The sequence below is a fragment of the Pelobates fuscus genome, chromosome 9, assembly GCF_036172605.1.
Source record: "Pelobates fuscus isolate aPelFus1 chromosome 9, aPelFus1.pri, whole genome shotgun sequence".
In the NCBI taxonomy this organism is placed as follows: Eukaryota; Metazoa; Chordata; class Amphibia; order Anura; family Pelobatidae; genus Pelobates; species Pelobates fuscus.
The window spans coordinates 149,793,556-149,809,804 of NC_086325.1; the positions used below are offsets into that span (position 1 = coordinate 149,793,556).

The 16,249-nt window shown below is 41.9% G+C and overlaps 1 protein-coding gene across 1 annotated transcript in view; it reads left to right on the top strand.

Annotated features, from left to right (window-relative positions):
- Positions 1–16,249, top strand: part of ITIH6 (inter-alpha-trypsin inhibitor heavy chain family member 6) — a 71,244-nt gene that overhangs the window by 53,130 nt on the left and 1,865 nt on the right. Inside the window, exons 12-14 of the mRNA XM_063432714.1 lie at positions 3,049–3,093; positions 13,951–14,064; positions 14,746–15,126. Of these exons, the coding sequence (XP_063288784.1) occupies positions 3,049–3,093; positions 13,951–14,064; positions 14,746–15,126 (540 nt within the window). The remainder of the gene's footprint in view (positions 1–3,048; positions 3,094–13,950; positions 14,065–14,745; positions 15,127–16,249) is intronic.

Sequence of the window (16,249 nt, forward strand, 5' to 3'; positions counted from 1 at the left end):
TCTCCCTCTCTATTTTCTTTCTTTCTTTCTTTTCTCCCTCTCTATTTTCTGTTCTTTCTTTCTTTCTCCCTCTCTATTTTCTTTCTTTCTTTCTTTTTCTCCCTCTCTATGTCTTCTTCTTTCTTTCTTTCTTTCTTTTTCTCCCTCTCTATTTTCTTTCTTTCTGTTTTTCTCCCTCTCTATTTTCTTTCTTTCTTTTTCTCCCTCTTTTTTCTTTCTTTCTTTTTCTCCCTCTCTATTTTCTTTCTTCTTTCTTTTTTTTTTTTTCTTTTCTTTCTTTCTTTTCTCCCTCGTCTATTTTCTTTCTTTTTTTCTTTTTTTCTCCCTCTCTATTTTCTTTCTTTCTTTCTTTTTCTCCCTCTCTATTTTCTTTCTTTCTTTTCTCCCTTCTTCTTCTCCCTCTCTATTTCTTTCTTTCTTTTCTCCCTCTCTATTTCTTCTTTCTTTCTTTTCTCCCTCTCTATTTTCTTTCTTTCTTCTTCTTTCTCCCTCTCTATTTTCTTTCTTTCTTTCTGTCTTTTCTCCCTCTCTATTTTTCTTTCTCCCTCTCTATTTTCTTTCTTTCTTCTTTCTCCCTCTCTATTTTCTTCTTTCTTTCTTTCTCCCTCTCTATTTTCTTTCTTTCTTTCTTTCTTTTTCTCCCTCTCTATTTTCTTCTTTCTTTCTTTTTCTCCCTCTCTATTTTCTTTCTTTCTTTCTTTTCTCCCCCCCTCCCTCCCTCCCTCCCCACTCTTTCCCTCCCTCCCTCCCCACTCTCTTTCTCCCCCCTCCCTCCCCACTCTCTTTCTCCCCTCCCCCTCCCTTCTCTTTCTCCCCCTCCCTCCCCCCCACTCTCTTTCTCCCCCTCCCTCCTCCCCACTCTCTTTCTCCCCCTCCCTCCCCACTCTCTTTCTCCCCCTCCCTCCCTCCCTCCCCCCTCCCCACTCTCTTTCTCCCCCTCCCTCCCTCCCTCCCCACTCTCTTTCTCCCCCTCCCCCCTCCCTCCCTCCCTCCCCACTCTCTTTCTCCCCCTCCCTCCCTCCCTCCCTCCCCACTCTCTTTCTCCCCCTCCCTCCCTCCCCACTCTCTTTCTCCCCCTCCCTCCCTCCCTCCCTCCCCACTCTCTTTCTCCCCCTCCCTCCCTCCCCACTCTCTTTCTCCCCCTCCCTCCCTCCCTCCCTCCCCACTCTCTTTCTCCCCCTCCCTCCCTCCCCACTCTCTTTCTCCCCCTCCCTCCCTCCCTCCCTCCCCACTCTCTTTCTCCCCCTCCCTCCCTCCCCACTCTCTTTCTCCCCCTCCCTCCCTCCCCACTCTCTTTCTCCCCCTCCCTCCCTCCCTCCCTCCCCACTCTCTTTCTCCCCCTCCCTCCCTCCCCACTCTCTTTCTCCCCCTCCCTCCCTCCCTCCCTCCCCACTCTCTTTCTCCCCCTCCCTCCCTCCCCACTCTCTTTCTCCCCCTCCCTCCCTCCCTCCCTCCCCACTCTCTTTCTCCCCCTCCCTCCCTCCCCACTCTCTTTCTCCCCCTCCCTCCCTCCCTCCCTCCCCACTCTCTTTCTCCCCCTCCCTCCCTCCCCACTCTCTTTCTCCCCCTCCCTCCCTCCCTCCCTCCCCACTCTCTTTCTCCCCCTCCCTCCCTCCCTCCCTCCCCACTCTCTTTCTCCCCCTCCCTCCCTCCCCACTCTCTTTCTCCCCCCTCCCTCCCTCCCTCCCCACTCTCTTTCTCCCCCCTCCCTCCCTCCCTCCCCACTCTCTTTCTCCCCCCTCCCTCCCTCCCTCCCCACTCTCTTTCTCCCCCCTCCCTCCCTCCCTCCCCACTCTCTTTCTTCCCCCTCCCTCCCCACTCTCTTTCTCCCCCCTCCCTCCCTCCCTCCCCACTCTCTTTCTCCCCCCTCCCTCCCTCCCTCCCCACTCTCTTTCTCCCCCCTCCCTCCCTCCCTCCCCACTCTCTTTCTCCCCCCTCCCTCCCTCCCCACTCTCTTTCTCCCCCCTCCCTCCCTCCCTCCCCACTCTCTTTCTCCCCCCTCCCTCCCTCCCCACTCTCTTTCTCCCCCCTCCCTCCCTCCCTCCCCACTCTCTTTCTCCCCCCTCCCTCCCTCCCCACTCTCTTTCTCCCCCTCCCTCCCTCCCCACTCTCTTTCTCCCCCCTCCCTCCCTCCCCACTCTCTTTCTCCCCCCTCCCTCCCTCCCTCCCTCCCTCCCCACTCTCTTTCTCCCCCCTCCCTCCCTCCCTCCCCACTCTCTTTCTCCCCCCTCCCTCCCTCCCCACTCTCTTTCTCCCCCCTCCCTCCCTCCCCACTCTCTTTCTCCCCCCTCCCTCCCTCCCCACTCTCTTTCTCCCCCCTCCCTCCCTCCCCACTCTCTTTCTCCCCCCACCTCTATTGTAGCGTGGCCGAGCTCTGTATTGTCCGCAGGGTACAGGGAGCTTTTGTTTCCTGTACCCGGCCGGACTAACAGGAAGTGCACACTCAGTGTGCACTTCCTGTTAGTCCGGCCGGGTACAGGAGACAGATGCTCCCTGTACCCGCGGACCATACAGCGCTCGGCCACGCTACAGTGAGGGAGTGACAGGAGGGAGCGCTGAGCGCTTCCCTCCTGTCAGCCCCTCTCCTCATGCTGCGCCCGGGCGGTGCGCCCTCATGGACGCACCAGCCCGGGCAAAGCTGCAGCTGCCTGAGGCTCTCTACAGAGCGCTCGGGCAGTTGCAGCATGAGGGGGGACGGCGCTCCTGGGGGCACCCCTTCCCAAGGGGCGCCCTAGGCGGCTGCCTAGTCCGCCTAACAGGTAGCGCCGGCCCTGAGACACACAGAATGACGAGGGGGATTAAGACACATAGAGGGGGTGAGAAAGAGGAGAAAAAGATACACAAAAAGGGCTTTGGGGACAAAGCACAGCATCTTCGCCTTTGTAGCCAAAAATCCTTGCACTGGCCTTGTTCTCGTGCTGCCTTCTTTTAAGGATCCCCTGGGAATCAAGTAATAGTAATGCTGTCAGACATCTTTTTAACAGTTTGTCCAATGCAGCATGCTCTATATGACAACTATATGTGACCTTCATATTTTATCTCTTAAAGTGCTGCTTTCTGGTGTCCCTGGACTTCAAACGTTCATGTCTTCAGGTGAGCTTACATTTTCTGTTTCATGTTGAATTTTTTTGGATTAAGCCTAAATTGAAAGAGTGCACATATGTGCGTGTTTGAGAGACCAACTGTAGCGTTAACATGTCCTAACTCCTAAGCGTTTCCTTTTATTTATATCACAATATTATTGACTTTGTAAAATCACTTGGTGTAGAGTGGTCAACTCTGGATTTACAGCTCAGAAGCAACAAGTGTATTTTCCTGATATATTGTGACAATACAATAGAGTACAATAGGGATGTACTCTTCCCATGGGACAAGCATCTGAAATTAAAAATTAACATAATTTTAACATAATAATACCCAACAGGTATAAGACACCACTACCAGATGGTACTTAAAGGAAAATCTGCAACCACGGTTCGTCCTTATCGCTGGAAAAGTACAAGCAACAGGACATGGTCATTCTTATCTTGGTTTCAAGACAATCTGGCCCAACCATTTGAGTCAAAGATTCTGCAAAGTTGAATGTAACAGCACCTGTTAAAGCTACAGCCAAACAGAGGCAAAAATGGAAGAGATCTTCTTCTAGATCAGAGATGTCCTCGGGCGAATGTCTTCCTATTCAGAAACTTCCAGCGATTCTTCTGTGACAGAACTCAGTTTCCCACATGAAGAATTAAGAAAAATGTAATAAGGAAGTTAATGTTGCCTTCTCGGAAGAAACATGAGATAAAGCAAGTAAAAAAGCTTTTCCTGTTCCACAGCAGATTCCGGAGCTTAAGTACAGAGAATGGAAAAACCCTGAAAAAAGGGCATTTATTTCCAGGCATTTCAAGAGCATCATAACGCTGCAAGGAGAAGACAAGTGGGAAGACTTGCCAGTTTGCACTTTGTTGTGAACTGCCTTTGGAGAGGAAGAAATTATTTAGTTCTCCTTTGGTAGAATTAATCCAACAGATGTCAATAACCGCTACGGTTATTCTTTTAAAGAAAGGTGTTGTAGAAAGAGTTCCAAGAGCCCAGCTATATCAGGGTGTCTACTCTAGGTTGTTTCTGGTCCCAAAACCAGATTTGTCCTTTCTTCCCATTATGGATCTAAAAAGGATTTGAAAGATGCCTACCTTCACTTTCTTATGGACGTTGGCTCAAAAAACTACCTGCAATTTGCCATAAGAGAGGGCCACAAGGTTCATCACTTTTTATGCCCATCCATTCCATCTTGCCTCAGCTCCCAGGATTTTTAAAAAAAGGTTCTCGCGCATATCACAGCCTTCTTAAGGGTACAAGGTATCACGGTTGTTCCATACTTGGACGACTGGTTCATAAAGGCAAAATCAAGAGACGCACTAGAGACGGATGAGGCATACACACTAAAAATCCTGGAAAGAACATGGTTAGGTAATAAACCTAGGGAAATCTCATCTACATCCCACAAAGTTAATTCAGTTTCTATGTTTTTTTTTTTATCAAGTCAGACACTCTTGCTATTCACCTACCTACGGGAAAAAGAAGAAAGATAAAGAAGCTGCCAAAATGCTCTGTGAGGAAAGCTATGCAGGTGTTGGGAAACCTCACTTTTACTATCCTAGCAGTAAAATGGGCCAGAGCAGAATCAAGGCCTTTGCAGTGGGAAATTCTTCTAAAATGGTCAAAGAAAGAAGAAGACTTGGATTCTTTATTAAACATTTCAGATTCTGTAAGAAGACAGGATCTGATTGGTGGCAAAAGACAAGTTTCATGTCAGAAGGTCTATCATTTCGGCCCAAAAAGTCATAATCACCACAGATGCTGAGATTTCATTATGGGGAAAGGGGTGAAAATTCAGTCAGACAACCAGACTACGGTCTCTTACCTGAACAAACAAGGGGGCACACGAATTGTGTCCTGGGCTCAAGTCATCTAGAAGACATATCCGCTACTCATAGAAGAGGAATAGACAATGTTATTGCAGACGACTTAAGCAGATCAAGATGGTCCCAAAACGAGTGGTCTCTAAATCCGGTCATTTTTTATCAGCTGGTGACGATATTCGGCCTGCCGGTCATCGATCGGCAAGAAGGTCAAATGCAAAGGTGAAAACATTTGCTTCACTCTTCAAGGCAGACATGCCTCTGGTTCTGGATGGGCTGTCAATCAAATGGGACTTCAGTCTGTCATACATGTTTAAAGACAGGTAACACAAAGGTAGGGTAGGGCTGCGCCACAGTACAACAATAAAATGTAGGTATATGTATTTATAGTTCCAAGAGTCTTGTATAAGGTACTTGAAATCAATAGGGTGTTTGGAACCAGAGGATAGAGATCTTTGCACTTTGCAGATGTTCGTATATACAGAGAGGGGCGATAAGAAGGGAAGAGGCTAATAGTGCATTAAGGTAGAAAAGCCAGAGGCAGTTCACCTATATGAGTGGAGCATACAGTGATAATAGTGGATACCTACCCTATAACAAGGGTCGTCTAGTCCTGATATTGTAGCAGTATCACTTTAAATTCAGCGTATATATATACATAGAAAGAAAAACATATACAGGGAAATAATAGTGCAAATCTGTATGGTAAATAACCGTTGTGCAGTGATCAAAACAGAATGCTAACTCACATTTTTTAGAGCCTAGGATGGGATAGGCTCAAATCACTTGCGCTTTAGTACCGTCTGGTGGTACTTGTCCCCTTTTTTTGAAGCGTTGGTGGAATCCCTCAGAGATAAGAGATACAAAGAAAACGTAATAGGAGATAATATAGTGTAGTAACTTAGGTTATAAAGGTGAGTATACTGTATCTTTAAATAGGTGCTCACCTTATTCAGAGCCAGGTACTCGGCTCTGAGTTTACCAGATTGAGTGTCAATAAGGGAGACACTTTCCCTTCTTGGAGCAGGTTTGGTGAAGATCAGAGGAGACTTGAATTAAAAATAAAAATTTATTTTGCCAGCAGGCAGTAAAATACAAACAAATAAAACAGAGTAAAAAATGTCCCATAAATATCCTTCACTTCCGAGACGCGTTTCACCCTACTTGAGGGCTTTCTCAATCGGTGTTCACTGCTCTCCTCCTCATTCTGGTTTAAATATCCTGGTCCGGTTCTTCATTGGTAGATTTCCTCATTGGTTAGCCAATCATATCACTCGTTTGGGGGGAGTGTAGTGTGGCTTGTCAAAATCGTTTTTTTTTTTGTTTTTTTTTTCTGTTTGTAACAGGAAGTGACATCACTTCGGGTGTTGCGGTAGCCATTTTACTTGTGGGCAATAAGTAGGGAAAGTAGCAGAGTATCCTATATTCGTGCCTGTCACTTCCCTTATGCTCTTTAACCCATATTTTTTTTTTTTACAATTTGTATTAGGCAAGTAGAAGGATGTACATATATCTTGTATATTTTATAGATGTCCTCATTTGTGTCAAGCATGCAGAAAAAATGATTGGGGCATAAATGAAAAAAAAAAAAAAAAAGGAAAAAAAAAAAAAAAAAAGAAAAAAGAAAATACATATATCAATAAACTGTGCATTAAATTTAAATACAATGAAAATTGACATTCCCACAGCATGTATATAAATCTTTTTAAAGCTTTAAAGCAGTAGCTACATACATATATTAAGTAGTGAGATAAGATTCAACTTAGTTAGTAATAGTAATTTTAAATCCCCTGTGATTAAAGTTTCACTTGAATCTTTTAAAGTAGATGTGATAAGCATCTTATAAAGGAAAATGGATCTATTCACTCCAAATACATAATAAACATAGAGGATTAATACATGCTGTTCGGGATAATATCATAAAAAATGACACATTTCAAAATCGCCATTAAGGCCGGTGGGAATCATAGTGTTGAGATTGAAAATCCATCTCATCTCTTGTTGTCCCATCTTCCTTATTGGATCCTCACCCCTCCAATTGATGTTAACAATTTGAATACCCATAAATGTCAATTGGGTTGGGTCACAATTGTGCTTATGTTTAAAATGTGCTGAAAGGCTGTGTTTATCAAAACCCTTCCTAATATTACGGATATGCTCCTGTATTCTTATATAGAGGGATCTAGTGGTCCTACCTACATAACTTAAACCACATTGACATGTGATAAGATAGATGACTCGTTTAGAATAGCAAGTTATAAGTTGATTTATTTTATAGTTGTTAGGCTGTTTGCTTTGAAATTGAGACTCGCAGGTAGAGAATGAAGTTATATGTCTCTTTTTTTGGCCGCTATTTCTGCAAGCACCACATGTGCCACAGCCATAGAAGCCATTCTTTTGGTTAAAGACATTTTTAATCGTTGCACGTTCTTTTATATGATTACGTACTAAATTGGTCCTTAAACTGGGAACTCCTCTATAGGTGAAAATAGGTTTATTTGGTAAGACCTTATTCAGGAACGTATCATTTTGTAGAATTGGCCAGTATTTCTGGAAAATTCTTTTTAATTTATAACTCTGGCAGCTGAAATCACAAATGAACGCTAGATTTCGTTCCTCTGTCTCAGTGGGCGGTGTTTTATACTGTAGGAGTGACTCTCTATCCTTTAGAGCAACTTCACGTTGGGCTTTGTCTAATAGTTGGGCTTTATAGCCTTTTTGTTTAAAATCATTAAGAATTTTGCAAGATTGGATATTAAAAACTTCATTATCAGTACAGTTTCGCCTGATCCTCATCAATTGTGCTTTAGGTGCGTTGGTAAGCCAGGGTGAAAAATGGCAACTTGTCTCCTCAATATAACTATTGACATCTACCTTTTTGAAATGTGTCCTAGTTTTAATTTCTCCGTCATCTATGTATATTTGAAGGTCCAAAAAATCAACGGACTGACGGCTGTAGTTACTCTCCAATTTAATACCCCATGTGTTGTCATTAAGTTCTGACAAGAAGGATAGTAGGGACTCTTCGTCTCCCCTCCAGATTAAAAAAATATCGTCTATGTAACGGCGATAGAGCACCAGACTCGCCTCCCAGTCCCGCCTCGTGTATACATGTTGATGTTCCCAAAATGACATGAACAAATTGGCGTAACTGGGGGCGAATCTGGTGCCCATCGCCGTACCACAGACCTGAAGGAAAAAATCACCTCCAAACCAAAAGTAATTATTGGTAAGGATCCATCTGATTCCCTCAATGATGAAATCTATCTGATCACCAGGGAATTCCCCAAATTCTTCCAAGAAAAACCTAGAGGCCTGGCATCCTTGTTCATGGGAGATGATGGTGTAGAGTGAACTCACATCTGCTGTTACCAAGAAAAAGTTATCTTCCCATATCTGATTTTTCAAGATGTTAAGTATACTTAATGTGTCTTTAAGATGGCTGGGGCAGCGTGGGACTGCAGATTGAAGGCACCTATCTATATACTGAGACAAACGGCTAGATATAGAGCCTATGCCAGATACAATAGGTCTTCCTGGGGGGTGACTTTTATCCTTATGTATTTTAGGGAGTTGGTAAAATACTGGGGTTCTTGGATGGTGAACATCAAGGAACTTTTGTTCCTTATTGTTTAGAATCCCCAGTAGTTTACCCTGGTCTAGAAGTTGATTATAAGTTATTTTTATATCATTAATGGGGTCTTTTGGTAATTTTTTGTATGTTTTTTCATCCATCAATAATCTTTGACATTCTTTAACGTAGTTGTCTTTTTCCATTAGAACTATCCCCCCTCCCTTATCAGCTGGTTTGATTACCAATGTGTCATCCTTCTTAAGATCGTTAAGGGTATTTCTTTCTTTATTATTAAGATTATGTTCCCATGTTTTTGGTGCTTTGAGATTTTTAACTTCCTTCATTACCATCTTTTCAAATGTAATGATCTCCTCTGAAATCAGAGAGTGGGGATAGAAAGTGGACGGTTCTTTAAGATTAGAGTGAATGAAATCATCTTGAGGAGGATCAATGGAGTTCATTGGGTTTTTTAGAAAAAACTTTTTTAGGCACAATTTCCTTTTAAATTTTTGAAGATCCACATACACATTGAATTTATCTATTGGTTTAGTTGGAGCATACTTTAAACCTTTCGATAAAAGTGTAATTTGCGTGTTAGTTAATACTCGGGTTGTAAGGTTGAAGATACCTTCAGATTCTATGGATCCCATCTGCCTTGTCTTTCTCTTCTGTATTGCTGTTCCTCCTCTACTTCCCCTTCTTCTAAACTCCTCGTTCTTTTCCCCAAAGATCTCTTTGGTATATCCTTGTGCTTGTCCCTGGTATAAGTCACTTGAAAATCCCCCCTTCCCGGGGACACCTCCAAGTTGCTAAATCTATTCTGGAGGGGAATAAGAGATTTTTGATGGTGATTGGCTTTTTGTTGGAAATGTGTATTGGAGTGATGATATGTAGTGGGTTCCCTTCTTCTTACTACCTGTTCAGGGGTGCGAGTGTTTGTGTGTGCTGAAGGGTTCCTCCCTTTGGAATGGTCCCTAACCTTTGTGGTGTGTATGGACCCCGAATCTCTATTTCCAGCAGTATATCTCATATGGTGTTGTTGTAGTGTATTGGGTACATATGGTTGGTACCTCCTATCCACCTGTTTATATTTTGGACCATAATTATTGCGGTCTTCAGTTCTATGTCTGGATTGTGTTTTAGAGTAAGAACGAACTTGGTTACGAGCATAATCATTCTTATCCCTGACGTATTTCCTTTTTTTAGTTGCTATTACTGTTTTTTCCAATTTGCTAATATTCATTTGAATGTTATCTACCATTGAGGAATATCTATCAGATGACATATTCGTGTTCAATATATCTTGTAAAGTATTGATTTCATTATCAATTTTTTTGAGAGTGCTGGTTCTTCTTTTGACAATTAAACCCATTAGCCCAAAAGAAAAACTCTCCAGCATATTAATCCATTCCTCTACAAATTCCTCCTCGTCCTGATCAAAGGATGGATTTTTTGTAAATCTGAGGCCCCTAGGGGTGATTTTCTCCCTAATATACTTCTCCATTGTTGCCACTTCCCATTTTATTTTCATTTCTCTCCCTAATGCTTTTTCTAATTTATATTGACAATTCTGGGTATCAATGTTATCACCTATGTTATCCATAGGGATTGTTTGTTCATCAAACATCAGATCTATATTTTTGCCACATTGCATACGGTGGGAAAACATACTGATTTTAAATTGAGCAGCCACACAGTGTGAGAGAGACACAACCAATTGTAGAGAAAAAGATGAAAAAAACTGTGTATAAAAGGCGCTTATAAAATATTGAAAATCGTGTAGATGCTACAACACTCTTGTGGGGGTCCCTCACACCCACCTCAAATTGTAGAAACTAGAAGAAAGGTAGAAAAGCCAGAGGCAGTTCACCTATATGAGTGGAGCATACAGTGATAATAGTGGATACCTACCCTATAACAAGGGTCGTCTAGTCCTGATATTGTAGCAGTATCACTTTAAATTCAGCGTATATATACATAGAAAGAAAAACATATACAGGGAAATAATAGTGCAAATCTGTATGGTAAATAACCGTTGTGCAGTGATCAAAACAGAATGCTAACTCACATTTTTTAGAGCCTAGGATGGGATAGGCTCAAATCACTTGCGCTTTAGTACCGTCTGGTGGTACTTGTCCCCTTTTTTTGAAGCGTTGGTGGAATCCCTCAGAGATAAGAGATACAAAGAAAACGTAATAGGAGATAATATAGTGTAGTAACTTAGGTTATAAAGGTGAGTATACTGTATCTTTAAATAGGTGCTCACCTTATTCAGAGCCAGGTACTCGGCTCTGAGTTTACCAGCTTGAGTGTCAATAAGGGAGACACTTTCCCTTCTTGGAGCAGGTTTGGTGAAGATCAGAGGAGACTTGAATTAAAAATAAAAATTTATTTTGCCAGCAGGCAGTAAAATACAAACAAATAAAACAGAGTAAAAAATGTCCCATAAATATCCTTCACTTCCGAGACGCGTTTCACCCTACTTGAGGGCTTTCTCAATCGGTGTTCACTGCTCTCCTCCTCATTCTGGTTTAAATATCCTGGTCCGGTTCTTCATTGGTAGATTTCCTCATTGGTTAGACCAGGATATTTAAACCAGAATGAGGAGGAGAGCAGTGAACACCGATTGAGAAAGCCCTCAAGTAGGGTGAAACGCGTCTCCAGACCTGTAAAATAACTTGTTCCTGGCTTTCTCCCACTTGGTTCAGTAAATGGAACTTACTGAACCAAGTACCACACAGGCGGACCATCCAGAAGTGGAAGTGTACAGGCAATTTACCTCCCAGGCTGGGAGCCTGCTGTAGGTAGATTGCCGAATGCTGGGTGGATGCAGTTTGTGCAAACCAACACGTGGCGGCAGCCATCTTTGTTAATTCAAACGAGGTCAGCGGTATGTGTAGCTAAATTCATGGAACTGAAATCGGCTACACATTTCACCGAACACCGCTGACCCTTACCTTCTCCTACACTGAATTTTCAGCTGCAGAGACTAAGTCCCGTTCGGCAATTCGAACTCACGACTTTGGATTCCCTAATGTTAGATCTTCAAATATTTAGATGTCTTATGTTGTTATTTATATGCTTCGAATGGGACTTAGTCATTTTTCTGCATAAAATTGACCGGCCGCACAGCCTAAACCTATGGAACTGTTTTGGGCAGGAAAATGTGCTTGCGGTCGGTCATAAAGGACTTCCAACTAACTTTTGATCTACTGGAGGGATTTGTATGATTTTTGGTTATGTTTATATTTAAAGTGTGCTGATTCTAAATATGGTTTTATGGAGATTGGATGTGTGGTTTTAAAGTTACAGTGTATGTGTAAAAACTGTGTTTTTCCTGCCTGTGATAATTATGTTAAAGGAACACTATAGTCACCTAAATTACTTTAGCTAAATAAAGCAGTTTTAGTGTATAGATCATTCCCCTGCAATTTCACTGCTCAATTCACTGTCATTTAGGAATTAAATCACTTTGTTTCTGTTTATGCAGCCCTAGCCACACCTCCCCTGGCTATGATTGACAGAGCCTGCATGGGAAGAAAAACTGGTTTCACTTTCAAACAGATGTAATTTACCTTAAATAATTGTATCTCAATCTCTAAATTGAACTTTAATCACATACAGGAGGCTCTTGCAGAGTCTAGCACGCTATTAACATAGCAGGGGATAAGAAAATCTTAATTAAACAGAACTTGCAATAAAGAAAGCCTAAATAGGGCTCTCTTTACAGGAAGTGTTTATGGAAGGCTGTGCAAGTCACATGCAGGGAGGTGTGACTAGGGTCCATAAACAAAGGGATTTAACTCCTAAATGGCAGAGGATTGAGCAGTGAGGCTGCAGGGGCATGTTCTATACACCAAAACTGCTTCATTAAGCTAAAGTTGTTCAGGTGACTATAGTGTCCCTTATGGTATTGTGTACCATAATTATATCACAGGCAGAGGGGGAGGATTTTGTATGTAATTGCTGGGAGTGTTTTCTGTAATGTACGTGTGTTATTGGCTGTTCTGTAAAACCCTGTGGGTGGTCCTATCTAAGGGAAAACTGCATAAAAGAAAGCCATTTGGGTGCCAATAAAACAGAATGACTTGTCCCTCTAACTTGCAGCCTTGACTCATGTTTGTAGGGGACAGCTATAATCACTACAGGGATTGCTATGCTCTTCATACTCCCTTAGCTGCTGAGCTCTTGTAAGAGCTCTTGTTCCTGATCCTGCTTCGCTCTACAGAAGGAAGAGGTTCACCTACTGGAACCTGGAGCCTGGTCGTATGTCCAGGGTGGATAGAAGACCGCGAGATCCTAGCCCAGCAGTGGCGGTTCGGGGATTCGGCAGTACTTATGGTGTCTACAGTGCTGATGGTCCTTTGGTGAGCGCTAGGAGCATCCTTTTCTACGGTCCAACTTCCAGCCAGCCTGGAGGCAACCGTAACAACAATTTTATATAAAACAAGCATTTAATAGGTTTATTTTCAGCATTGATTGTCGAAGCACGTGATGCGTGTCATCAGCGCGTCATAATTGCCCGGCCGCTATGCCTTATGGTGGCTGTAGTACTGGGATAGTAAACTACTCTGGCAAGATGGCTTGTGGACACTATTAAATTAGCTTATTCTTCATCAAATTTGCCTTTACCTACCTCCTTAAAAGCTCATTCTTCAAGAGCCATGGCTGATTCCTGGGCCGAAAGAGCACAAGCTTCACCTGAAGATATCTGCTTCGTCAAGCATTACAGACTAGACGTATTCTCTGCCTCTGACGCTGCTTTCAGACATAAGATGTTAAAAGTGGTGGTTGCATGATTCCAGCCCATAGCTCTGGGATCTCGATATGTCTATTGTACTGCCACCATATGTCAGGAAAAACGGCAATCTTGCTCACCATAAATTCCCTATTCCTTAATATGGTGGTATTACATCACTCCCTCCCTTTATTAATAAATTTGATATTCTTGCAGTATTCAGTCTCTGATGTTTTATTGGGACGTACTGAGGGTCCATGGCAGGTTGGTGTCTTATACCTGTTGGGGGGAGGAACTTTTACGTTAATTTTTGATTTCAGATGCTTGCCCCATGCGAAGAGTACATCCCTATTGTACTCTATTGAACTGCCACCACATTAAGGAAAAATGAATTTACAGTGAGTACAATTGCAGTTTTTTTGATCCCTTTAAAACCAGATCAAAATGAATGAGAGGGTCTATTCAATATTAAATAGTGGGTTGGACATGGGAACTGTGGTAGATACGACTAATGAACCACTATACAGGTCATGTTGGTGCAGCATTCTTTACAATAATTCTATAGCCAACTGCCCAGTGGTTTAATGGGAAAAAATACCAGTTGTCCTTGGTCAATAGCTGTTGTAGACCAGTTCACAGCAATAAGGTTCTGGATCGTACAAATTATTTCTCCTGCATTTACAGTTAATTCTCATTTTGCTAATTTTTGATCTTCTTCTATTGTCTAACAGTTGATGGAGACCCACATTTTGTAGTGAATCTACCTCGTAGCCAAGAGAAGCTGTGTTTTACTTTGGACGGACGACCAGGGGATATTCTGCGACTTGTTTCAGATTCTTCTACAGGTATCAAAATAAATATATATATATATATATATATATACACAGATCTCAGTACATTCAGAGTTTTGTTTTTTTTCTTGGACGATAACTTTCTATAAATAAGTATGCTGATCCTTCATTATCTAGATAAAGAGTGTAAATAATATGTTATAATGCCCATGAGCAGATCAATATATTTGGGCATTGGGTCGTTAAACACAGTCTTATCAACTGCTGGTCCATAGATTGTATCATTACCTAGAAGACATAAATCACTTGTTAAATACACTGAACAAAAGAAAGACTTAAAGAGAGTTCGTATGGATGTTTCATTGAGTAATGTAACAGCGTAAAAGCCTACAAACAATTAAATACCAGGGATTTAGTATAATTATGATCACCATATTGGATATGCGGATATATTGAAGTGTATTACATTGAAATTATATTGAAATCAGTACATTTTTTGTTAACCTATACATTGGTTCGTTTGAGGGGTCTCATATACAGGAAACCAAATGTTCATTGATGTTTTATTTCGAATCTTATCTTGGCTTCATTATTTCTCACATAAGGTCAGGTTCGGTTGAAGCATGACATCAGTGGTTTATCAACGTAGTCATTGGATCATATAAAACATTACCTGTTCGTTTGTCAATTATGTGATAGTGTGCCCATTATGAAAAAAAACTTTATCTTCTACAGGAATCACTGTGAATGGGCATTTGATGCAAGCCCCTTTTAAAATTGGCTCTGAAAACAGAATACGCACCTATCTCGACATTATCACCATCATTGTCAACCAGCCAAATGCCAACTACATCATCAATATATCGCTCAACACTTTGACTCTCAAAGGAGAAGACCAGCTCTCCCTCCCGCTCAATCATCCAGCTTTTCAGCAGAAACCGCGACTTGCTATCAAAGTGTCACCTTCCTCCAATGTCACCGTTTGGATTGGGCATGATGTGGAGCTACTGATTATGTTCCATCAGTACCGCCATCCAACATATCTGCAATTGGACCACTTGGGCTTTTACATTGTGAATGGAAAAGGGCTATCATCACATTCTGCTGGTCTGCTAGGTTAGCAAATTACTTCCCCCCCTGCCCCCCCCCCCACCCCCCTTTTATTGCTTTAGCTAGGCACATGGATAACACTCTTTGAGCAAATCCCAATAAAAGTGTTGTAAAGAATGCATTTCTTTGTTTATTGCTTAGATCTGGGTTTTCCAAACTCTGGCCCTCCATATGTTGCTTAACTACAACTCCCATGATTCTTTGAATGAACTTCGTAGCCAGAGAGTTGTAGCTCACGAACATCTGAAGGGCCTTCTATACAACACTTTTATTGGGATTTGCTCAAAGAGTGGTATCCAGGTGACCAGCGAAAGCAAACAAAAACCAAAACATAAAATATCAATTTGAGCAGAATAATATTCATAATCTGAAATGAATACAATTGATTTACAGAGATATCAATCTTCTCCGCTAGACTAGCATTTTTTATATAAATCACACTAGTCCATTTTTCAACTTTGCATAAAACAAAACAAAAAAAACACTTTATGTCAACTGGTATAGACAATTAATTAATTTTTTATATGGTTTTATTGTAGAAAAAAAACTTTTTGGTGCACTTTCATTAAGTTATATGTAAAATATACATACTACAGATACAAAGAGAAAAAAGTCTTCAATTTATATATTTCCTCACATATGGGTACATAACGACGAAACAATAAAGACTTTGAAAAGTCATACATAAATCTTTAGATCGGGGCATTTTTCGGTATTCCAGATGGTGTGGAACACATCTCCCTTGAGGCTTTATGGCTATAAAAGCATTATGTGAGATGTAGTCCACCACATCTGGACTGCCGAAGGTTGCCTACTCCATAAACAGTATGGATGCTTTTTTTTTTTAGAAAAAAATCCATAATATTTAATGTAACAGCTTTTTGTTCAAAGGAGAGAGCTCACTGTCATTTTGGAGGCAAGACAGAATTCCCCCCCCCTCCCCCCCCCCCCCCCCCAATAATGGGAAAGATGGACATCGCATAAGAGTGCCTTTTTTCTTCTTTTTTTTTGGATCAACAGCATTAACACAAATGTGTAAAAAGCTTAACTTAATGGATGTTTGTCTTTCTCAGTCTATATTACTATGCAACTATGTACCCATAGCTAAAACTTGCAACTTCTGTGCTAC